At 30.9% G+C, this 26,958-nt stretch overlaps 2 protein-coding genes across 3 annotated transcripts in view; both read left to right on the forward strand.

Moving 5' to 3' along the window:
- On the forward strand, positions 1 to 3,140 carry LOC145331098 (short coiled-coil protein B-like). 2 transcript variants are annotated; one of them, XM_080175729.1, is made up of 3 exons: positions 1 to 59; positions 426 to 615; positions 1,448 to 3,140. In XM_080175729.1, exons 2-3 carry the CDS (start codon positions 463 to 465, stop codon positions 1,550 to 1,552), a joined length of 258 nt encoding a protein of 85 aa, XP_080031855.1. In that variant the 5' UTR covers positions 1 to 59; positions 426 to 462; the 3' UTR covers positions 1,553 to 3,140. The 2 variants fall into 2 exon arrangements, with proteins under 2 accessions (XP_080031855.1, XP_080031854.1); XM_080175728.1 differs by having other exon boundaries at positions 5 to 67; positions 430 to 615.
- The window catches only part of Surf1 (surfeit locus protein 1), a 27,532-nt gene continuing 3,710 nt past the window's right edge, over positions 3,137 to 26,958 (forward strand). The window contains exons 1-4 of the mRNA XM_080175723.1: positions 3,137 to 3,221; positions 25,063 to 25,169; positions 25,333 to 25,379; positions 26,200 to 26,277. Coding sequence (XP_080031849.1) covers positions 3,140 to 3,221; positions 25,063 to 25,169; positions 25,333 to 25,379; positions 26,200 to 26,277 — 314 coding nt within the window. The 5' untranslated portion in view covers positions 3,137 to 3,139. The remainder of the gene's footprint in view (positions 3,222 to 25,062; positions 25,170 to 25,332; positions 25,380 to 26,199; positions 26,278 to 26,958) is intronic.

A 26,958-nucleotide genomic window follows, 5' to 3' on the forward strand; every position in this document is an offset into this window, starting at 1 on the left:
TATTTATTATTGTCATGTTTCAGAGATATTAATGTGCAATTAATTGAATAATCTGAACTACAGGAAGGTATACGTCAATAGAAATCCGTAAAAAATGTAATCATTATTGACACAAAATGTACCTATTAATTTCTGTATCTTCTTGTTTAATGTACATAATAACAGGAATTGAGGGTACAATGAGCTGTTTATTACACTAGTCCCTAAATTTGTCAGATAACATTTTCTTATTCGTTGGCTTAAAAACTTTGGGGAATTTTATTGAATTTTGATTGGTCGGTTTATTAAGTTGAGTGTCCGAACGTTTGAACCATTATAATTATAATCTACAGAAGGGGTAATTTTGTGTATTATCCCTGACAAAGTTAAAACAAGCTGAATATCCCTTTATGCTTTGTTTTTTTTCCATTGACTTATCCCTCAAAACAGACAAGAACCACCAAGAAAAAAGATATATTAAAAATGGATGATGAAAATTTTTCCCGAGATGGCAACTACTCCGAGAACATCTCTCCTGATGGAACCTATTCTGAAGAGGAGGAGAAAGCCAAGCTGATTGCCCAAGTGCTGGAGCTTCAGAATACTCTGGAGGATCTAAGCACCAGGGTGGACAAGGTAGGAAAATCTTTTTTTCCATTGAACCAAAATTGTATTTATGTACTTTTACATATACGTTTTTGTTATATGTTGTTTTGTGCACTTAAAATTTCCTAATATTGTGTTCCAATACTTTGTTTGTTTGTTAAGACAGTGAAGGAATTATTATATCTCAATTATCCTATTAGGACTTTAAAAAAATTATAATATCATAGTAATACCTGCCAGGGAGTAAGGGAGGGGACAATGGATCGAATATTCAATTTTTAGGAGTCTCAGACTTTGGGGACTGGCTTAAAGGGAATGTGCAAGAATTTAGCAGTTTCTGACTGAGTTTGGGGACTTGCGCATAGAATGCCGCTACTCGTTATGTATGTTTTGAATATTGCAGACGGGGAGAAGGGATAAGGGAAGTGAGGGGAAGGGAAATAAACACTCGTTGTGTTAGTTTGGAATGTAGCAGACGGGGAGAAGGGAGGTGGGGGCAAGGGAAATAAACAGAATAAAAAGGGGCAGTCATATTCTTGCTAGCAGCTGGCCGGGTCCAATATTCTTTTAATATAAAAATCACACCAAAAAACCTCAATATATTTCATCAAAAACAAGTTGTGATTTCACTTTACATGACGCTATGGAAATCTATTATTTAATTAACAATCCCTTTATAATTTCCTACAAATTTATTGGATTAAACTGGATTTCATGCCCTTTCTTTGATAACTCTTATGTTGAATTAATTGCCCATTGTCCCCTCCCTTACTCCCTGAATACCTGCACAAAGATTTGCTTTTATTGAATTCATTCATCCTTGTTTTTTTCACTCAAAAACTAAATGATTTGAAATTGTCAGGTGAAGGAGGAAAATTTCCGTCTGCGTAGTGAGAACCAGGTCCTAGGACAATACATTGAAAATCTTATGGTCGCATCTCAGGTCTTCCAGGATGCTAAATCTTAAAAAGGATCATGGCAATATCACCCATATAGGATTTAACCCACTCAGAGGATTTAATCCAGCAGTTTAATAAAATCTACTCAAAAATACTTCCTACTTTCTTGTAAATCTTTTGATTAATAGATAAATCACATTTGGGTTTAAGCTATGTCATTTCTTCCTTTTCATATGAACATGATATATGTTAGTTCCCATTAATTAACAACTTCTATCAATTCTTATGTAACCTTACAGCAGTTTTTTCCTCCCCTACCCTTCCTCAACCCATTTCTTTGTGAGCCTTTTCAACAACATCACAAAACCCTAAAGATTCCTTTAACAGGCAACCGTTTAGCATTTTGCTTTTTATTTGAGCTTTGCCTTTATAATTTCCAAGCTATAAAGTTATATATTCAAGCATTTTGTCTATTTAATGTCATTAAGTATTTTTTTTGTTTTTTTAACGATAATTCTTTCAATGTGAAAAAAAAACATTAGGTACTTCTCTTACATTCCAAAGTTTATGAGTTTTATTAATGCTATTAAAAATATTCACTTTTTAGATCTAGTAATGTATCCTTTAGGCAATCTATGTATTTAATTAAATTTGCATTTATTATTGTAATATAATATATATATTTAATTCTTTAAATTGCACTCTAACGAGAAAAGTATTGAAATTTAGATCTCTACCAGTTTTAGCTTTATTAAAGGGGACTATCCACGAACAAGAGCAAGGGAATCTAAGCACCTTCCAGCATTGATCCATAGTATTTTTTTAGTGAATATACTAGGTTTATGTATAATATTTGCTTTATCGACTAAAAATTTAGGTTTCACCATGGTGTTATATGAAAAAAACTTTTAAATGTTAAGCATTGTTTGGTGCTATATCATCAAATGTTTTGATGAGTTCAAACTGTTGTTTAAAGGCATTGACACAAAAGTATATTATTGTGATTTAAAATATATATTTAGAAAAAAGGGTTAATGTACTTCTGCAATTTACAACATTTGATGCTTTTCTGCCGTGTTATTTTATTTTGTCCTTTGAACTCAACAAAGCATATTTGATATTGCTTTAAAAAATGCTTTAGATTTCAAAGTTTTTTCATATAAAACCATGGTGATACCTAACTTTTTAGTCGATAAACCAAATATCAAACATATACCTAGCATGTTCACTAAAAAAATACTATGGATCAATGTTGGAAGGTGCTTAGAATCACTTGCTCTTGATCGTGGATAGTCCCCTTTACATTTTTTCCTGCATTTATGAAAGCTTTTTAATTATTGTATTACAATTTTAATTTTTGAAAGCGGTCAATTTATGATAGATTCTTCTAAATGTTTTGAGTGTTTTCGTTACAATTTTACATCCAATTTTCTTCATTTTTTTGGCGAGATTTATAGAAATTATTTTTGATTAAAATCACAAAGTATTAGGGAAAAGTTTTGTTGAACCTTTTGGGACAATTTAAATCCCATAAAAAAAACTTCAAAACATAAACGAAGGACATCTTCGTACATTGACCTCTTTGAATTATTAATACAGCACCAGTTTTGTTATATCTCAGTTATTTAGTGTTTGATGTTATTTACAGAATAAAAATGTGGAATTTAATGGGTGTCAGAGCCCAACAATTTGTTAGACATGCAAAAGAACCAGTTTTAACTCTTAATAACCTTAAAGGAATGACAATATATCAAAATAACAATTTGACTCTTTGAAGAGAAGCTTTTCTATTATTAGAGTCAGTCCTTATTTAGTTCCTCTGTCCGTCCGTCTATTAAAGATAGCCCTTTTTGTTGATTTAGACATGTTAGAATTGTCCTATCGATTTTAAACTTTTTGCATGATGATTCCTAAAACAGTCAATTACGATTTAGGAAGAAAGTCCGTTCGTCCATTTAAAACGTGCTGATTTTCTACTTTTTTGACAACCATTTTTTGTGATATTATTTTCCTATACATCTAATTTTTAAAATTGATTCTATAACAAGTCCTAAAACTGAAATAATGTCCCTCATACAGTAGTCTGTATTTACGTAATTTTGCAATAAATTGAGTACAATTTTGTTTAGACTTACAAATTTTGTTCTGTTAAAATTCTGACACTCGAAAAGTATTATTGTTCGTTTGTCCTACCGTCTGATTTTGGAACGGGTACATGGCAGATTTACCACTAGCAAAAATACAGTGATAATTCTATCATAAACATAGTGATTTGATGTCATAAACACAGTTTTATTGTCAAATTCACACCTGCATTTTTAGAGGTATGACAAAAATACAGTTATTGCAGTAAAACTGTGTTTATGACATAGTAAACCCTAGTAATCTCTGTCTCAGCAATTTACCTTTTTTTGTGCTTATATAAGCATTTTTGTCAGATTTAAGTAGGACGTGCTCACATCGGGAAAGTCCGCACTTTACAACAAAAGTGGCTTACTTAAATCGGACATGTCGGACTAACGAGCCATTTTCGTAGGTTAATTGCTTACTTGAAGAACTATTATTGCCCTATAAACCCCTAAAAAACCCCAAAAATAAGGGTGGCTGATAAGAATCAGCAAAATCGGACGCTTTTGAGGTAAATGTCTTACAGATTAAGATTTTAATCCGGATTATTTTTCCTCAAAATTTAATCCCTTCTCAGCCATTTAGGCTATATTTGTAGTTGATTGCTTACTTATATCTTCCATTTTTGCTACAAAATCCTTACTTAAACAAGCCATTTTTGTGATTAATGTCCTACTTATATCTTCCATTTTTGCTACAAATTCCTTACTTAAACAAGCCATTTTTGGGGTTGATTGCTTACTTAAATCCTCAATTTTTGCTGCAAAACCCTTACTTAAATAAGCCATTTTTGAGGTTGATTGCTTACTTAAATCATTCATTTTTGTTGCAAAACCCTTACTTAAATAAGCCATTTTTGGGGTTGATTACTTATTTAAATCATCCATTTTTGCTACAAAATCCTTACTTAAATAAGCCATTTTTGGGGTTGATTACTTACTTAAATCATCCATTTTTGTTGCAAAATCCTTACTTAAATAAGCCATTTTTGAGGTTGATTGCTTACTTAAATCATCCATTTTTGCTACAAAATCCTTACTTAAATATGCAGGGTGACCACTGTGTACTATATGTACTTTATGTACTATATAGTCAAAATTTTGTACTATATGGTACTATATGACAAACTAGGTACTATATGTACTATATGAGTTAAAATTTTGGTACTATATGAAATTTTTTTATATCATTTTAAAACTTATTACCAACCAAAGTATTATAATATTATTTGTTTGTAATATTACAATGTACTTTCAGCTCTAATACATACTAATATAGAGAGTAGTGATTTGGGTATGTAAAGTAAAATTATAAGCTTTGAAATATGCAATGACTCTTAAAATCACCTTGATCATATATTTTTTTGTTTCAATCATTTTTATGATTGCTGAAGCGGCTAAATACATAGGCTAAATTTTTAATTAGTGCTTTTCCTGTATATTAATAGATGACCAAGTTAGGTTAAGTAAAGAATGCCCTGCTGGACCTTGGAGGTGTATGTATAGTAGACCGACTCAAAATGCAAAAAAAATTGGCGCACTATTTTAACCCATTTCTTTTATGATATAATGACAATTGACACCAAAACAAGTGTTCTGGTAGCTTTTTTCAGCAATATGTCAATTTGATTTTCATAAAAAAAAGAATTTTTGATATGGCTTTATACACCTTCCTGAATTTGCTTTGAAGAGTAGGATCTACTACAGTTCACGTTAAAACATTGCTGGAAAGCAATATTTCCAAAAATCTATGAATTTTAAAAGCTGCTAGCGGCCAAACGGCTGAATGTTCAGATCATATCCACACACCATTTTAAGCGGCCTACGAAGGCCTACAAATAATCTGGAATAGCCAAGATCCAATTATGCACAGGGAAAGCTTCACTGAAGAAAAAACGCGTAAACACTCACTGTCTACAAAGGGTTGAATCTCAGAGGTTATTTAAAATAATAATATCCTTTTTTATTGTGTTGGACAAAAAATAACCCACTTTGGAGAACTAGTTTACACTTTTATCAGACTGTTTATAAATAAATATTGCACCTTTATTATTTACAAATTTTTAATCAAAGGTGGGCCATCTAAAGTTACTTAGATACTAATAAAAAAACCTGTTTCTAGCTTTGTTATTGTATTTGGTATTCAATAAAAAATATTGCTTATTTTATCAATTTATAAGTAACTATACATTGGTTTAAAGCAAGGATTGTGTTAAAAGTCAGCTTAACTGTTGTGAAAAATAGAGAACTATGTTAGTGTTGGCTATAGAAATAAAAAAAAGACAAGTAACCGCACATTTATATAGTCGGGAATTTTTTCCCCATTCCTGGACACAATTTGATAATCTGATGATAAATTTTCTCGTTCACCGTCCCTTTTATTACGCAAAAAATGTCCATTTTTAGGACTTATTTGAAAAAAAGTCTTCTAGTGTTAGGTTCTTCCACCAATTATAAAATTGTTTAATGCTCCCTCATCATTTCACAAAAACCTTAAGGAAAACTATTTTTGTTTAAAATTACTAGGAATATCCCTTTTTTTTGGGGGGGGGGGGTTGTTAAGGGGGATTTCCTATCCCCTTTATTTGTTTGTTTTTTCTTTGCGGCTTCGCCCCACACTGTGCTTAAAACCACCACATGAACAGTACAAATATTCTCTGAAGAGTAGAGCCCAATTGGTTCAGCAATTACTTTTTACTTACAAGAAAAAATTTAGTGGGGGATATCATTTTCTTTTTTTTTGAGGGGGTTAGGATTTACCAACCCCACAAAAATTGCTTAAAACCACTATATGGCCAGTATGTATATTCCTGAATTCTGAAAATTAAATAGCCCAAAACCTACACACGACCTCAGTGAAGCTTACCTAAAATTGCTAACCCAATTGTTCAGTAGTTAATGAGATCTTAAGCTTCAGTCATAAAACCCTTACTACTTTATTTAATAAGATATATAGGTACTATTTTTTAATATTTGGTACTATATGGTATTACTACATAATAAGTTAAAATTTTGGTACTATATGGTACTATATTAGTTTAAATTTTGTGTACTATATGGTACTATATGAAAATTTTTATGTACTATAAATGTACTATATATTTGTAAATTTTGAGTGGTCACTCTGAATATGCCATTTTTGGGGTTGAGTACTTACTTAAATCATCCATTTTTGTTGCAAAATCCTTACTTAATTAAGCCATTTTTGGGGTTGATTGCTTACTTAAATCATCCATTTTTGTTGCAAAACCCTTACTTAATTAAGCCATTTTTGGGGTTGATTACTTACTTAAATCATCCATTTTTGTTGCAAAATCCTTACTTAAATAAGCCATTTTTGTGGTTGATTGCTTACTTAAATCATCCATTTTTGCTACAAAGTCCTTACTTAAATAAGCCATTTTTGGGGTTGAGTACTTACTTAAATCATCCATTTTTGTTGCAAAATCCTTACTTAATTAAGCTATTTTTGGGGTTGATTGCTTACTTAAATCATTCATTTTTGTTGCAAAACCCTTACTTAAATAAGCCATTTTTGGGGTTGATTACTTACTTAAATCATCCATTTTGGTTGCAAAATCCTTACTTAAATAAGCCATTTTTGTGATAAACTTCCTACTTATATCTTCCATTTTTGTTACAAAATCCTTACTTAAACAAGCCATTTTTGTGATCAAATTCCTACTTATATCTTCCATTTTGGCTACAAAATTCTTACTCAAACAAGCCATTTTTGTAATTAATCTCCCACTTATATATTCCATTTTTGTTACAAAATTCTTACTTAAACAAGCCATTTTTGAGATTAATTCCTTACTTAAATCTTCCATTTTTGCTACAAAATCCTTACTTAAACAAGCCATTTTTTGTGATTTATTTCCTACTTTCATGATGAAAATTGGCAAAATTGAACCTATAATTAATGTAAAAAAAAACTTTATAAGTCAAATTATATTAAACTACATGATATTATACAGTATTACAATACATTCAAAAATTTTATATTCTTTTCATGTTTAAAAAAGGACTGATAAAAGTTTGTTTTAAATTTATACAAATTAGATGTTTAAATCAAATTCACTAGTTTTCTGCATAAATCAATCTTCTGTTTCTGATTTAAAGTTGTGTTATAAAGTTCCAGCAAAACCACTCTAACCACAGACTGAGACAATCTGCCTTTGAAGTGATTCTAATGTACTCTAATGATATTTTGATTGATTTATCAACTCTGTTCTCCAATGAAGTAAACTCCTGAGAAAAAATTACTAAAAATAATATATATTTAATATTGATATGAAATACACAAAACTACTCTTTCTAACATATGTTTCTTTAATATTTACAATAAATATTCATGAATTATTATTAACATTTAGAATAAATAAATAATAGTAAAATATCTAATATAGTATTTGTCATTTGGGATTAGACTTTTATTCAAAAAAAATTTTAAAAATTTAAAGCTATTTTATATAAAAACAAGCAATGAAGTGCACTGATGTCTAAGGGGGGAGGGATGTACAGGTATGATAACCCCCATCCCCAATGAAATTTGGCATTTAGGAACTAAGACATCATTGTGGAGCTTCTATGTAATACAGCATGACACACAAAAAAGTATTTTTTAGGGTTTACAGACCATATTACTTAGTGTATCAAAAAAAGTAGCATATGTTCTTGATTTCTTAACATTTCCACACAAGAAAAAAGTTTTAGAAAGAGCCTAAATTTTGAAAAAGTAACTTAAGAAAAAGTAACTTACATAAGTTTTAAGTAAAAAGTTAAAATAAGTTTTAAGTTGAAAGCATTTTTTGAGTCTTGTAAGGTTAATGATATTTTCATGATCCTAACTTTATTAACAAAAAAGATATCAACAAAATAAAATTTCATCAAAATGAGTTTTGATTTTCAAAAGCATAATTTACCAGAGATCTAAAGAGATATGTCGAAAAGGGGGCCAAATAAATGTCGGAATTCATCCTTTATTATACACATTGTGATGAAAAAATTAAGTTTTTAAAGTTAAAGGCATTTTTCTATTATTGGGATTATTTATACCCACAAATTTTAGTCCAAGGTAAAAAGTTTTGGGAATTTACAACCTGAAATGGAAATTACCACCACTTTCAAAAAAAAGCTTGGAAGTCCTTGAAAAGTAAGAATCAATCTAAAACCACAAACAATTGGCAAAACTTAATGAAACTTGGTGAAAATATGATGATTGTTAGCATAATTATCCCTAAAAATTTCAGCTCTTTATCTTTTATAAACCCTGAACCACTTCATTATGCAATTTACATTTTTCTGGATATTTTGCTATAATAGTCCATAAGTGTACAGATTTACTGTATATTGTTTCTGTTTGTTAATGCAACACATATGATAAAAGAAAGAGATTCTGTTTAAAGTAAAATGCTTATGTATTGATCAAAAAATAAATTTTTTGATTTTTTACTGATCCACTTCATTATGCAAATCCAAAGAAAATTAATGGGAAAAGATTTATTTTGCAATTTTCTCCTCTTTAAAAGATTGAAACTCATAAAATAAAATTTTTAAAAGGAATTTATGCATTAATTATTATGAAAAACAGTATAAGGTAGAAATTAATGATTTTTATAAATAAGAAATATTTGAAAAAAAGAAATTCGACCCTTATCCTTTAGAGGACAGCTGCTGAACCCCAGTTTTATGGATGAAGCTAAATACTTGTTAAAGATATAAATTACCCTCAAAAGTATACAAAAATGTTTTTCATGTGTCAAAAAAATCCATTTTAAAATCTTGATTTTGATGATGGTGGCCTTTAAGGTGCTCTTACTGGTGGTGATGGTGAGCCAAAGTTATCAGAGTGCATGTCCATGATGACAACTTATATATTGCACTATGGTCCAATTTTTGTAGTCATAGCAGCCTCAAGCCATGCAGTATTAAAATAGAAAAAAAATGCAATTTAAATTACTCTAATTCATAAGGTAAATATTGTATTTTTTAGATAATGGTTATATTTTGTGTCGGGAGGCTCCATTGGAGGCTGCTATGACTACAAAAAATGGTACATAGGTTAATAGACAAGTTGTTGTAATGGGCATGTACATTTGGCTCACCATCACCATCACCTGGAGTATCTCAAAGGACATCATCCTTAAAATCAAAATTTTAAAGTTGATTTTTTCTATACATTAAAAAACATTTTAGTATACTTTTAAGGGTAATTTTTATCTTTAACATGTATTAAGCTACATCCATTAGACTGGAGGTCAGCAGTTGTCCTCTAAAGTGATAAAGGTTGAATTTTTTTTCCTAATATTTCTTATTTAGAAAATTCATTAATTTCTACCTTATACTGTTTTTCATAATAACTAATGCATAAATCCCTTAAAAAATTGTTATTTTATCAGATTCAATCTTTAAAAGAGGAGAAAAGTGCATAATAAATGTTTCTCCATTGATTTTCTTTGGATTTGCATAATGAAGGAAACCAGAAAAAAATAAAAAAAAAATAGTTTTTCATTGACACATAAGCAATTTACTTTAAACAGAATCTTTTTCTTTTATCATATGTGTTGCTTTATCAAATAGAAACAATGTACAGTAAATCTGTACAATTATGGACTACCATAGACAAAATATACAGAAAATGTAAAATGCATAATGAAGTGCTTCAGGGTTTAGGAGTTGAAAAAATCATGTTTCCCCCTTTCTGTCTCAGATGGATGGACAGACAGATAGACATTTCAAATAATAGAGTAGCTTCACAACTAATTATAGAGTAGCGCTTTGCTACTAAAAATATGCTCAGAACTCATATTTATAGTTTAAGGGGGGTCTTTTGCTCCACTAGCCTCTAGAAAGGAAGTCCTGAAATGAAATCTGTAATGGTTACTTAGTTAAGTTATTTTTAAAAAGTTTTCTTTAAAAAAATCAGATTGATATCTTTAAAAATATGCTCAGAACTTATATTTTTAGTGTTTTGGGGGTTCTTTTGTTCCACTAGCCCCTAGAAGTAAAGTCCCAAAATTCAATTTTTACATTTTACAGGTAGATCAAATCATATAAATGAGCTTACAAGCTATAAAAACAAGCCCAACAATCCAGGGCAAAATTTGGTACTGAATTATACATATTCTTGTATCATTTGCTGCATAACTAAAACACACACACATAGAAAAACTTTTGGGTACCTACATTTTTGGGTACCCCAATGCCATAGAAATGATAAGGGAGTAATAAAACAAAATTTATTTGTATAAGAACCAAATATATTTTGAAAGTTTTTAAAAAACAGAGGGGGAGAGGAATGAGGATACTTTGTTAAATAGTTTAATGTTGCTGCCCTACTTATGAATATACTTATCCTTGTTTCAAATTAGTATAGTATAATGTTGCTGTGCTAAATATGTATATTACTGTCCTTGTTAACATTAGAAGGAATAATGTTGCTGCGTTACTAATGTCCTTGTTAAATTTAGATTATTATAATGTTGCTGACAAACTTGTGGAAATAAATGCACATGTTAAAATCAGTAATTTACCACAAAAATGGCACAATTAAGTAAGCAATTTACTTTTTTTCATGCTTACTCCACGAGGAGAGATTACTAGGGACAGCATAATATAATTTTGCTGCGCTATTTATGAATATACTTCAACATTACTTAAACATCACTATTGTATAATATTGCTGCTCTACTTATATTTATACTTGTCCATGTTAAATTCAGTATAGTAAAATAATGCTGTTCTTCTTATGAACATACTTGTCCTTATACCAGTATTACCTCTAGGGGCTCGGTGACGCTTCGGGTGCAATTCCTATCCACGCCACCTTGAACCTACTCTGTGTTTTAAATTGCAGTGTAAAGTGCTCAATCGCCCAGTGTATTAAGTAAGGTAACACCCAATAGACAACCAAATCTTTGATTGCACGAATTTTGTCTCAAGTCCTAACTGCATTTTTAGTCCATTGTTGTATCCCTTCAGATATCTGATAGTATTGGATAACAATAAAATATAATGTAGAGGGAGAGGTCAATAGCAGATAAATAATGCATTAACATTATAGTTAAAATATAATTTCAATCGTGATAATTTTATTAACCATGCTACAATGTTAAGAGGAGGGATAGGACACTTAGAGGTTAGTTAATATACAGCCCTTGGTAAAAAATTTTATGATTAATTATTGGAAGGGAGATTAATTTTATTCATTTTCATATAACTAAGATTTTACGAATTTCACCAACAACTTGTATCCACCGCAGCGTAAAGATAATAATTTTTAAGCTGTAAGGGACAGGGATCTTAATGGATATGACAATGCATGATAAATTATAATACTCCCTAATGATAATAAACAAGATTACTCCTTCAAGATTTAAGTTATTGGCTGAAAATCTACTCATACAACAAATAAAATAATGTGTTTATAAAACTCTGGATACCATTGTAATTAACAGTCCAATGCCCCCCACCTCCCTGGTGAAGGATTATATATCACATCGTTTTAAAAGCATTTTCAAGGATACAAAATTTTATTACAAAATTAATTCCAGATTTGTTGTTTTATTCAGAGTTGCTCAGAAACTGTTTTTAAACCGCGGAAATTAATTAAATTCTGAGCCATACTGGAATAGTTATTTGTTGTATCGTATTATAAACAATTTTCCCGAATTTAAAAATGTACAATAATAAGTTTTGTAAGCCCCGAGATTCCTAAGGCTAATAAAACTGGTTATAATCTTATGATTGTACATTTTTCAGTATGGCCTAGTACCGAAAATATTTTTTCCAGTTTGGCTTCAAAACCAATTAAAATCCGCTAAATTATAACCAGTTCTAATCCATACTGAAAAAAATCATGTATAGCAACTTATTACAGACAATTTTCCACGAGTATTAAAACAAAATATCATGAAATTAAAATCCGTTTTCTTAGCCAGGTCCTTCAACCATTCAGAGCTAACAAAACTGGTTTTAATATTTTAATTTTTTCAATCTAATATAAAACTATAATACGAGGCGATAAATAATTATTATTTTTGAATAATATACTGTTTTTAAAAAGTAACAGGATCTATGTGTGTCTCTGTCTGTTTAAGGGAGGATACCACCACCCTCCCAAGAAAAATCGCCCCCCCCCCAAAAAAAAAACGAACAACAAAATAACTAATAGTTTGGAACCTGCTAGAGTTTTGAGTAAAAGAATGAGATAAAGTTGTAATAAAACTTTGGGTACCAGTGTACAGTTTACAGTCCAATGACACCTCCCTTCTTTGTTTGCTCTTAAATATACATCAAAACGTGATAATACCTAACATTAACCTATTTCTTCTATTAACCAAATATTTCTAGTGAAAACCCCGCGCATTTCTTATATTTGTTAAGTTAAAACAAGTAAATGTAAATAACAAAATGCATAGCTCAAAAAATGTGAAAAGGTTTGCGTCAAAATAGTTTTTAAAAATAAATATATAACAGACGCACTGTTATGTAACTATACATGTATGTATTTATAATGAAATAAAGTAAATGCTCAAATGAGGTAAAAAAGAAATGTAATAATCTTTTAGATTTTTTAATAGACACTGTTTAATTTAATTTTGATATCTATAACTAAATAACGGTCCGACCGCCTTGTATGTTTGATAGCTATTTGTGCTCATTAATGATGGGAATGTTGTCAAAAACGTTTCAGCTTTCTATCTTTTATAGGAGCTGAGTAAATCCCATTTCCCCCGTTACGGACTGACTGACAGACTGACGGACAAAGTGAATTATAGAGTATCTTCGCTTCTAAAAAAGATTATTTTAAATGATACATTATTTCAGTATTATAGATAGATTTCCACGGATAAAAAAAACTATACACTAAGTTTATAATTAAAATTTGATGGATTTAATTCCTTGATGATTTTTTTGTGTAAAATTGTCTATAATTCAACATGTAGGGTTGAAATACTATTCTAACACAACGGAAATAAAAACAAAATATTTTTAAATTATGATTTTGCATTTTATAATAGTAGAAAACTGGGTATAATACGAAATGATACTTGCTTTTTAAGTATGGCTTAAAACCAGTTCTAATCCAGCGGATGTTAATCGGTTTTGTTGCCATACAGGAAATTTATATGTGAAAAATAAAGAATGTAATTATTTATTGCATCGTATTATAGTCAGCTTTCCGCGGATTTCTTAACCCCGCATGGCCCGTGCTAAGAAAATTGGTTTTAGGTTTATGAGTATTATTTCAATATAAGTAGAAAACTCTCTGTAATACGATGCTATACATAATTTTTCAGTATGGCGTAGAACTGGTTCTAATCCAGCGAACATTAATCGGTTTTGAAGCCATACTGGAAATTTCGTTTTAATTCGAAAATTGGGTATAGTCCCTCTCATAGCAACGCCCCTTAAGGGGCGTTTCTTCATATTTTCACATTAGCTATTCTCCTACTGCTATCCCCTGTGAGGGGCTCTAACCCTGCGGGACCAATTGTCTAACCCTACGGGGCAATCACCTAACCCAATATAACCTAACCTAACCTAAAATAACCTATCAAAAGCCATTTTAAAAATACGACCCTTAAAGAGCGTTGCCACGAAAGGGACTATACCCAGGAAATTGTCTACATAATTATAATACATTATTTTTCAGTAGAGTTGGTTAATTCGGAATTGATTTCATGGGATAAGACAATGACCAATAAATTGATGTATACAAAATTACCTCTCCTGAAGTTGTTAACCCAAAGAATAAGAAAACATTATAATAAAACTTTGGGGACTACATAGTTGGATTATATTTAAAATGGGTCGATTATTGGCTTTATTACTTAAAACGTTTCATGATGCATATATTTGAGCAAAGGAGGGAGGTGCCATTGGAGGGTAAATCACACTTTTATTCAAAGTTTTATAACCAGTTTAACTTGGTGAGAATTTATAGGATAGCGCTTAATGTAACTAATTGAATTATTTTGAATTTTTATTTTAATATCCACGGAAAGCTGTCCATAATATGATGAAATAATATTTGTTTATCACATCGTATAATAAACAGCCTTCCACGGTTATAAAATATATGTAGAAAACAGATTCAATAAAAAAACTTCAATAAAAGTACAAAAAGGTTTTGAGTCAACAAATAAGACATCGTATTTATGAAACATTTTGTATAATTCATGGATCTTAAAGGATTAGAAAATGATGATAAATATTATTGCCCCTGTTGTGGATTTAAATTATTAATTGAATTGATTGAAGTTTGAGAACAACTAGTGCAATACCAACCAACCAAAATTCATTAAATTTCCCCAAAGTTTTGTTTATAAAACTTGTATAGTATAAATAGTATAAAACTTTTGGGTACCTTTCTCTCCACTCATTTCGCATAATTGTAATTTACAGTCCAATGTTCCCTCCCTTCCTAGGTATATATCTGCAGGGATGGAATATTTGACGAAAAATTTTATTAACTAATATAATATCATGGGACACAACAATATAAATATCCAGGAAGGATGGGGACATTGGGCTGTTTATGACACTAGTCCCAAAAGTTTTATAATTAGTTTTCTCGTATTCATTTGAATCCGGTGGATAGGAACCGGTTCTCATCCATACGAAAAAACTATGTCTAGCACCGTATTATATCCAGCTTTCTACGAATATAAAAATGTACCATCATAAGATTTAAACCAGTTTTTTTAGCCGGTGCCTCCGGCACCTTGGGGCTAAAAAAACTAGTTTTAATCTTATAATTGTACATTCTATATCCGCGGAAAGCCATTTATAATACGATGCGAGAAATAACTATTCTTATTCATTGGCTTAACAACATTAAATAAAGTTTGATTGGGTGGTTTATTGAATTGAGAGCCCAAACATATTAACCATTAATTGTAATCTGAAGAAGTCCTAATTTTTGCAAATTATAAAAAGAAATGTACATCAATTTATCGGCCAGTGTCTTATCCCATTGGACCCCTGATAAATATCAAAGAAACGAGGAAGCTCTGAAATAAGAATGATACTGTTTAAGGACATACTTACATTTTTTTTACTTAATTATAGTGTTATAGTGCATAGTTTTAGATCGATAGGACAATTCTAACAAGTTTAAATTAACGAAAAAAAGCTAACCAATGGAAGTAAAAACGGACGGACCGACCTCAATTATAAAAGCTTTGCTTTTATCAATTAATAATCCATTTTCCAGTATGGCTTCGGAACCGATTATTATCCGCTGGATTAGAACCGGTTCTACGCCATACTGAAAAATTATGTAAAGCATTGTATTACAGAAAATTTTCATTGAATATTAAAATAAAAATAATAAAATTAAAACCAGTTTTCTGATAATAATCCATTTTCCAGTATGGCTTCGAAACCAATCATTATCCGCTGGATTAGAACCGGTTCTATGCCATACTGCAAAATTATGTAAAGCATCGCTTTAGAGACAATTTTCCACAAACGGACGGATCGACACCAATTATAAAAGCTTTGCTTTTATCAATTGATAATCCATTTTCCAGTATGGCTTTGAAACCGATTATTGTCCGTTGGATTAGAACCGGTTCTACGCCATACTGAAAAATTATGTAAAGCATTGTATTACAGAATATTTTCATTGAATATTAAAATAAAAATAATAAAATTAAAACCAGTTTTCTTAGTCCTGATCTTCGGCTCTAATTAGGACTAAAAAAAACTGGTTTTAATCTTTTCATTTTGATATCTGCGGAAAGCTGACTATAATACGATAAATTACTATTCCAGTATGGAAACCGATTAATATCCGCTGGATTAGAACCGTTTCTCAGCCATACTGATCTGTGTATAGCATCGTATAGCTTTGTTTATATTCTTATTTTGTTTTGTTTTGATATCCGCGGAAGGCTGTCTATGATACGATGCAATAAGTAACTAATCAAATCTAATGTCTATACATTTTTTGTTGATTTCATTTCACTTTTTAAAATACATGTAATAAAATAAACTTTATAATAAAAATAGAGTCTTACCTCATTAACAGAACTGTATACCCAGTTTCTTTTCAACAAAGTTTGGTTCAATAAGATGTGTAGATTTATATAACATTACGATTTCCTACAATTTAAATACCTTTCTTAAAAGTAATACTTAATATTTAGAATTGTTTGGAAATGCATTGTTAATAAAGATATAGAATTCACAAGAGAAGGTTTCATAAATAAAAATAACGTTTACTGTAGAAAAGAAATTGCACAGATTTTTAACAAATACATATGTTTCCACCAGGAGTAACCTTGGCCAACTGACGCGACAGCCTGGGTCAGCTTGGGTCAGCATGTGTTGACCCATGTTGTACTGGCACGACACACACGCACGCACTTATACACACACTTACAATTGGCATCTAAAATAGATTTGTTATGGGAAGGGAAAAGGCAATTGACAAAATAAACTTTACATTAAATTTTTAGAAACCAAATTATGTCTTATGTAGCTTATGATTATTTGTAGAAATATTTTTGTGCTTTCACACAAAGTACTTGTTGAGCACTGATAACTCCTGCCACCTTTTAATTTGTGAGAAAATTTGTAAAACTACCTGGCCCCACCTCATAAAAAAGGGATTTTCAGTGCTCAACCTGGTAGTCTGGGTGAAAGCACCAATATTCTTAAGATGAGCGGGCGTGGTTTTCAGGTAGAGTCAGGACATAAGGCTGTTTATTACACTAGTCCCCAAAGTTTTATTCTTAATCGTTGGTTTAACAACTTTGGGGACTTTTATTGAATTTTGATTGGTAAATTCATTAGGTATAGCATGCAAACATTTCAACCAGTAATGGCAAACTACAGAAGGGGTATTTTTGTATATTGTCATTGGGGATGTACGTCCAATTAACTATTGCCTTATCTCTTTAGATCCCTGGTGGTTAAAATTACCGAAAACTTTTATGCCAACGAATAATGTGAAGTAGTTAACTTGTTAAGAATCTTTGTACATATTTTAATTCAGGGATCTTCGGGTATAAGAAAATGTTGTTTTATCAAAATAACTCTGAAGTACTTTTATTAAGGCAAATCAATTTTTGTAACATAAATTTTTTATATCTATAACTGTTTTTTTTGGCCAGATAAATTTAAATTTGAAGCGGTTTTTAATACTTTTTAGTAGCGAAGCTACTCTGTAATTCCAAATGTCCGTTTGTCTGTCCATCCGATTGTCCGTCTGTCTGTCTTGTTTGTTCGTCTGTCTGTCCATCTGTCTGTCTGTCTTTTTGTCTGTCTGTTTGTCTTTTTGTCTGTCTGTCTGTCTGTCTGTCTGTCTGTCCGTCTGTCTGTCCGTCTGTCTGTTCTTATGCATGTCCGTCTGTCTGCTTGTATTTATGTCCGTCTATCTGTCCGTCTGTGTGTGTGTGTGTGTGTGTATGTCTGTCTGTCTTTCTGTCCGTCTGTCTGTACATCTGTCTGCCTGTCCTTTTGTTCGTCTGCCTGTCCTTCTGTCCGTCTGCCCTTCTATCTGTCCGTCTGTAAGTCTGTCAATCTGTCAGTCTGTCATTCTGTCTGTCCGTCTGTCTGTCCTTCTGTCTGTCCTTCTGTCTGTCCTTCTGTCTGTCCTTCTGTCTGTCCGTCTGGCTGTCCTTCTGTCTGTCCGTCTGCCTGTCCTTCTGTCTGTCCGTTTGTCTGTCTGTCTGTCCGTTAACTTTTTAATTCTTAATTTTTGGAGGAAAAGTTTGGACATTGCTAGTTTATACATCTCAATCAAGATGTAAATAATGGCGTTTAAAGGTGACCTGGAAAGGACTTGTACCCAAAGCATCACCAAGCCCCCTGTAATCATCACTCTTTTGTATACCAGCAGATACGCCCCTAGAGGCCACTAGATGCATTTGAAGTGGGAAAAAAGGGTAAATTGACCTTCCCCCAAATTTAGTTTTAAAAGAAAAAGTAAAAAAAAAACTTAGGGAGGGGGAAATAATTTTTCTAGGAACTATTTATATTTTGAGAAGTTTGGTACCCTTATGAAATGGTAATAAACCTTCCTAAGACATATGAGAAGATACATTTAAAGAACCATACAGAGAAACAATATCTTTTCAGCTGCTAGCAAAGTTCCTCATTACATACAGACATAGAGACATACAGGGACACAGACAGACATCCTGTTTCTTTTATATGAGGATTAGGACAAAAGATTAAGAATTGATTGTTTTCATTTAAATTAGAGAAATTATCTTTTGATTCTTTAAATGGAAAAAAATAGATTTCAACTTTAAATTTTATATACCTAGCTTAATAAATTAGATTCAAAGGTCTGTAGATTTAATTAACTTTGGGATATTGGTGAAGGACGATGGAATATTAATTATCCTTGCCAAACCATTTCATATTTTATGTAAAAATGTATAATAATCAATCTGCCATTGTCCTATCCATTCCAAAATAAGTGTAACGTTGGCCTATATTAAGTGTTACAACACATACATGGAACTTCAAACTTTATATGTTGTTGTCGTGTAATAAAAAGCATTCACTAAACAAAAATAACAAATAAAATTATGAAACAAATCAGGGATCTAAGAAGATAAGACAATGGCAGATAAATTGATGCACATCCCTAAATATGACATGCCAAGTTATCCCTTCTGTAGATTTAAATTAGTGGTTGAATCGTTTATACATTCAACTTAACCCTTAACGGTCGGAGGGGGAGGGGACGCTCCCCCACCCCACCCTCCGTTTTTTTCTATCTCATTTTCTGTGTGTGAAAGATAAAGAGCGTAACTGCATGACTTTTTAGGCATGAGTATGACACATAACTGGGAGTTGGAATTTTTTTAATATCTCCATGTTAGCGGGCACAGGATGCCAGCGAACATGGCATGGTCGTCCAGGTGAAGATCAAAATATTTTTTGACTTAAACAAAGCATTTTATCTTGCCAAAATACTAAATATTCTCTAGTAGTACATCCTTATATGAAATACAGGTGTTCAAGTCAATATTAGGTTCCAGGTATGATCCTGCAGGTCCTGATCCTCCAGGTCTACAGAAATCTTGAAAAGGCTCCTGTAGCCGTAATTTTTGACTTAGATAATTCAAATTTTAAACATAAGCTTTTATAACATTTCTACATATTGTAATAACTTTTCATAAGATTCGCCGCCGTTTTCCCGACAACTGCGGCGGCTTGCAGCTGACAAATACAGCTGCGGCTGCTGAAATTTATATTTGATATTTCTAATATAAAATTTACATGAAGATAAACATTTTCTGCAAAAAAATGTTCTTCTAGCTTCCATAATGAGAAAATTACTGATGTTTGTAAATTTTAAGTAAAAAAGGACCTAAAAACAAAGGTTGTTAAATAAAAGGGTGAAGGAAGCGAAAATTGACTTTGACTTACATAAGGTCGGAAATTCATTATCAAACAGGGGACTTGCACCAAAATTTTTAGCCCTCTTTAATAGGAACTGAGATAATAGGAGGGGGGGCATTGAATGACCCCCCCCCCCCCCCCACCCCGACCGATAAAGGTGCGGTAAGGGGCCCGACTGTTAATCAAAATTCAGTAAAACTCCCCAAAGCAATCGAATAAGAAAACGTTATTGTAAAACTTGGAGGACTATTGAAATAAACAGCCAATTGTCTCCTCTCTCCCTCTGGAAAAAAAATACTAACCAAGAAAGAATAAAAAGCAAAGCTACTCTATGATTCACTTACTGCCTCACGTCATTCAGTCCGTAATTTATTTGATTTTCCAGTATGGCTTCAAAATCGATTAATATCCGCCGAATTAGAAGCATTTCCCAAACATACTGCTAAATCATGTATTGTATCCAAATATAGACATTTTCTATGAAGAGTAAATTAAAATCTTAATAAAATCATACCAGTCACTTCTTTTGATTATAATAATTGGTTAAAAATTTAGGTCACTACTAGATTGGTACCACCTAATCAAGACATGTGGACCAAAGTGTATACTAATTTATAATGTAAAGAGCTTAGCCAGATGTTTTAAATTAACAAACAGACTTTCTGATAACGATAATAGAAATGCTTCGCTTACCATGTTTTATTTATGTTACAGGAATCATTACCCGAAGTTTGAAATCTATAACATGATAACATTTATTAATTAACAGAAGTTATACATAAACTTCGCAAGGGATTGAACAATGAAAAATTTATTTTGGGTATAGTCCCTTTCACGTCAACGCCTCTTAAGGGGCGATTAGTCATATTTTCACAGTAGCTTTTGAGAGGTTAAGTTAGATTAGGTGATTGCCCTTGGCTAGGTGCTCGGAACTTGGCCCCCTAGCCTAAAACCTAACCTAACCTAACCTATGTTACTTTTTAGAAGCGAAGCTACTCTATTATTCACAATGACCGTCCGTCCGTGATTAATGAATTGGGGGAAACGTGATTTTCTCGGCTCCTATAAAAGATAGAGAGCTGAAATTTTTTGACAACATTCCTGTCATGAAGGAGCACAATTAACTATAAAACATCAATGGCGGTCGGACTGCTTTTTAGCAGGTTTTAGGCTATTTTTTATATATTCTAAATTTTCCCCATATCTTTGGTGTTTATAGTCCGATTTTCAAAGTTTTTTCAGTTAAAGATATCAAACTTAAATTTCCCGTCATTTGAAGAAAACAACATTGACGGTCAGACTGCCTTTTTGCAGGTTTTTGGCTATTTTCATATTTTTCACATTTTCCCCATATCTTTGGTGTTTATGGTCCGATTTTCAATTTTTTTTCAGTTAAAGATATCAAAATTAAATATCCTGTTGTTTGAAGAAAACAACAATGACAGTCAGACTGCCTTTATGCAGGTTTTTGGCTATTTTTACATTTTTCACATTTTTATTCATATCTTTGGTGTTTATGGTCCAATTTTCAAAAAATTTTCAGTTAAAGATATTAAAATTAAATTTTTGTGATATTTTTGGTCCAATTTTAAAACTTTTTTGCATTAACAGTTTCAAAATATTTTTTCCTATTGTTATGTACATCTAGTATGTAATTTACTTTAACCATCTTCATCATACAAAATAAAACAAGGTTTCATGTTTATTTTCTCCAACAAATCTATTCTTGATTTTAATAAATACACTACTACTACGTATTCCCATCCACATTTTTTTGTGCTTCGCCATTTATGGATGTTGTCATCCTTGTTAAAATGACAATTTAAAAGAAATTTAACAAAAATTGCAAAATTTGGCAAATAAGCCAAAAAAAGCATTTATTGTGATTGATTGCCTATAAGTAATTTATCAAAAAATTGCATGGTTTGGTATATAAGCCAAATAAGCAATAATTTTCATTGATTACTTATAAGTAGTTTGTCAAAAACAGGCATGATTTGGTATATAAGCAAAATAAGCGAAAATTTTCATTAATTGCTTATAAGTAATTTATCAAAAAATTGCATTATTTGGTATATAAGCCAAATAAGCAATAATTTTCATTGATTGCTTATAAGTAATTTATAAAAAAATAGCATGATTTGGTATATAAGCCAAATAAGCATTAAATGTGATTGATTGCTTATAAGTAATTTATCAAAAAATTGCATGATTTGGTATATAAGCCAAATAAGCAATAATTTTCATTGATTACTTATAAGTAGTTTGTCAAAAAAAGGCATGATCAGATATATAAGCTAAATAAGCAATAAATGTGATTGATTGCTTATAAGTAATTTATCAAAAAATTGCAATATTTGGTATATAAGCCAAATAAGCAATAATTTTCATTGATTGCTTATAAGTAATTTATCAAAAAATAGCATGATTTGGTATATAAGCCAAATAAGCATTAAATGTGATTGATTGCTTATAAGTCATTTATCAAAAAATTGCATGATTTGGTATATAAGCCAAATAAGCATTTATTGGGATTGATTTCTTATAAGTAATTTATTTTAAAAATGCATGATTTTGCTTATATAAGTTAAAGTGAAGAAAAAGGAGGAGGAGTAAAAATTAATCCCTTCCTTCCTGTAAGCAGTTTATGAAAAAAAGAGAAGATTTGGCTTATATAAGCCAAATTATTAAAAGCCTTTCATTGATTGCTCATAAGTAATTTAACAAAAAATAGCATGATTTGGCATGTAAGCCAAATAAGTCAAAATATTCATTGATTACTTATAAGTTATTTATAAAAAATAGTATGATTTGGAATAAAAGCCAAATAAGCAAAAATATTGATTGTTTCTAATATGCCTTAAAGAAAATAGTTAACCATCTCGGAGGGACATACAGACCAACCCTAATTTTATAAAAGCTGTGCTTTTCTAAATTTCTTTGAAAGTTTAGTAAATGTTTTAATCCGTTGGATTAGAACCAGATCTCAGCCATACAAAGAAATGTATTTGTTTTATATCCATTTTTCTACGAAAAGACTGATTATTAACTTAAACTTTTACATTTTTATAACTGCAGAAAGCTGTTAATAATACAATGTGATTACTATCTATTTCAGTATTGCTTCAAACCCAATTAATATTCGGTGGATTTATGCATTGTATTGTACTATAGACAATTTTCCGTGAATATTATAATCAATGAAAATGATTGCTTATTTGGCTTATATACCAAATCATGCTATTTTTTCATAAATTACTTATAAGCAATCAATGAAAATGATTGCTTATTTGGCTTATATACCAAATCATGGTATTTTTTTTACAAATTACTTATAAGCAATCAATGAAAATGATTGCTTATTTGGCTTATATACCAAATCATGCTATTTTTTTTATAAATTACTTACAAGCAGTCAATCACAATAAATGCTTATTTTGCTTATATACAAAATCATCCAATTTTTTGATAAATTACTTACAAGCAATCAATCACAATAAATCTTTATTTGGCTTGTATACCAAATCATGCAATTTTTTGATAGATTACTTATAAGCAAATAATCACATTTAGTGCTTATTTGGCTTATAAACCTAATCATGCAATTTTTGAAAAATTACTTACAAGCAATCAATTACAATAAATGCTTATTTGGCGTATATACCAAATCATGCTATTTTTTCATAAATCACTTACAATCAATCAATCACAATAAATGCTTATTTGGCTTATATACCAAATCATACAATTTTTTGATATATTACTTATAAGCAATCAATGAAAATGCTAATTACTTATAAGTAATCAATCACAATAAATGCTTATTTGGCTTATATACCAAATCATCCAATTTTTTGATAGATTACTTATAAGCAATCAATCACAATAAATGCTTATTTGGCTTATATACCAAATCATGCAATTTTTTGATAGATTACTTATAAGCAATCAATCACATTTATTGCTTATTTGGCTTATATACCAAATCATACAATTTTTTGATAGATTACTTATAAGCAATCAATCCCAATAAATGCTTATTTGGCTTATATACCAAATCATCCAATTTGTTGATAAATTACTTACAAGCAATCAATCACAATAAATGCTTATTCGGCTTATATACCAAATCATGCAATTTTTGGATAAATTACTTATAAGTAATCAATCACATTTGTTGCTTATTTGGCTTATATCAGCCAAATCTTCTCTTTTTTTCATAAACTGCTTACAGGAAGGAAGGGATTAATTATTACTCCTCCTTCTTTTTCTTCACTTCAACTTATATAAGCCACTTTTACTATAAATGACTGAGTATTTATTTACTCCACCCTCTTTTATCTCACAAGTAAGACCAAATTGTTGTAGAATGCTGATATAAGTAGGCAATTAGTATTCTTTATGGCTTATCAGTAATTTACCACAAAAATGGCACAATGGCACATTTAAGTAAGCCAAAAAAAATGTTAATTGCTTACTTACACGTTTTGAGATTACTAGGGAAAGGTGTAATTTTGACAGTGGACAAAAAAATATTGCCAAAAATACAGCTAAAAACGAAATTGACAAAAACACACCCACTTTTTGTCCAAAACACAGTGGTTGTATTTTGCTATTTGTTTGCTATTTGTTGTAAAAGTGGCAGCACCCCTTTAGAACTTCGCTTTTATGGATGTTGTCTTCCTAACTTAAAATAGAGGTTAAATTCCTAGTAAGAAAATGAAAAAAAATATTTCGTCAATATCCGTGTGTTTTTATTTTTTCTATGCCTTTCTGTTATTGTATTTGTTTGATGCACAAGAATAAGCTTATATTATACACGGAGGAAGGGGACACTGTGCTGTTTATTATACTAGTCCCCAAAGTTTTTAATAATGTTTTCTTATTCGTTGGCTTAAAATCTTCGTGGAATTTTAATGATTTTTTTGGTTGATTTATTAAGTTGAGTGTCCAAACGCTTCAACCAATAATTATAATCTACAGAAGAGCAAATTTTGTGTATCATTAGTGGGAATGTAAACAATTTATTACCCATGGTCTTATCCCTTTAGATCCCTGATATTATTGCCATTTAAAAACAGGCGTAACAAAGCAAAATCAACAACTTGTATTCTACTCTAAAACCCCAAGGGGTTATAAAAAACAGCCGAAAGAAAAAATCGGATTTTTGGGCTATGCTTTTTTAGTAAGTATTTTTCTTTTCATTCTTGTTTAACAGATAATTTCAAACTATAGAAGAGGATAAGCACTTGGACATTAGATTTTTAACTATTGAATTGATCACAGAAAAGCATCTTTTTTGATATACAAAAACACACAACCACACATTCTAATACAGTTTTATTTAGATTGTACCAGCTACTACGTTTTATCTTGGTGTTTGGCAATATAACAGGTACAAACTACTTTTTTCTTTAGATAACAAGAACAATTACGTTCATAGCGCAGAATTAAAAAGCTATCGATGTTAAGATTATGAAGACCAAAACTGTCATTGGAGTTTCTTGGACATAATCTTAGAGAGTTAGAATTGCAAATAATACAAATTCAAAATTAAAACAGAATGAACAAAAAAAAATTTTTTGTAGAAGATAAAAAATTCACGTATGAAAAGTTTTTAGAATGTTTTTTTGTGTTTTATGAAATTCAAACTTTTCTCTCAAGAATGTTATGCTAACTAATGACAGAACAAGTTTATAAAGTTTGGTGACAGATTTGTACCTATATAGTATACTAGCAGCTTCGCCCCTAGCCTCTAGGGGCTTTGCCCGGCTTTGCCCCAAGAGTTTTGATCAAACCAATGTTTCGTATTTTAGATTTTAAAAAAAAATTATTTGGGGGGGGGGATTTTTCATTTTTTGTGTCCTACCCCCCAAGAAAAAGTTATTAACCTTCCAGGGACCTATGAGAAGCTACCCTGTAAATGAGAACGCGATCGGTTCAGCGGTTAGCGAGATCCTTCGGTAAAAACAAACAAACGGATATCGTTCTACTTTGTATTATAGATTATCTAATTTTATCAGGGAGGGAGGGGAAATTAGGCTGTCTATTACTAGCACCCAAAGTTTTATGATAACGTTTTCCTATTCGTTGGCTTAACTTTAGGGACGTATTTATTGGTTCATAAAGTTGAGGGTCCAAACGTTTCAACCACTATTTGTAATATACAAAATGGATAATTTTAAATGGGAGGTGTAACATGAGATAATATTTAGGAGAAGATGGAAAATTGATAAAATAGCAGAGTTGGATTACAAAGTGAAACAGTCCGTGCCTTTGCAATTTCCAGACAGGTAAATCATTACTTTTACAAGCCAAGATCTTCTGTATTTACAAACGAAACTTCACGTCATTTCTATTCTCTACTTAATGAAAAGGATAATCAAATGAAAATTAGATCATTTAAAAAATAGGCGTGGGGGACGGGGGCTAAGAGACTTTTTGTAACCAAACCTTAAACAAAATAAAACTCAATCAAAAAAGGAGTCATAGACTCATAACATTGAAATTATTTGTTTCAGTATAGAATAATGTAAAACTGTGAAGTAAAGGTGGTAAAACTGCCGCACCGGCTGTTTACCGCTGATACAGGGGTGTATATTCTGCATGGGATCCCCGGCTCAGGGGGGGGGGGGAAATAAAAAATAAGTGGTTGGAGGGAAAAAAAATGTAAAAATTAAGAAAACTGAAAACATTTTTTCCATTTCGCCCCCCTCCTTGGGTAAAAAAACTAAAAAAATGTGTGGTAGGAGGGATAAAATAAATAAAATATAGAGTTCTTTAAATATTTTTCTATTTTCCCCCCTACTTTTTAAGAAAAATCTAGGGGGGAAAAAAAATAAAAAATTTTGTAGCAGGGGAAAAAAATAAATCTTGTGCAGAATATACACCCCTGCGCTGATATTTTTTTTATTTTCCCTGCCAAAATAGATAATTTGAGGCATACTTATTTTTTCAATGGATTGCACTTATTT

This window comes from Acartia tonsa, chromosome 11 (assembly GCF_053477335.1).
Source record: "Acartia tonsa isolate MP-2025a chromosome 11, ASM5347733v1, whole genome shotgun sequence".
NCBI lineage: Eukaryota > Metazoa > Arthropoda > Copepoda > Calanoida > Acartiidae > Acartia > Acartia tonsa.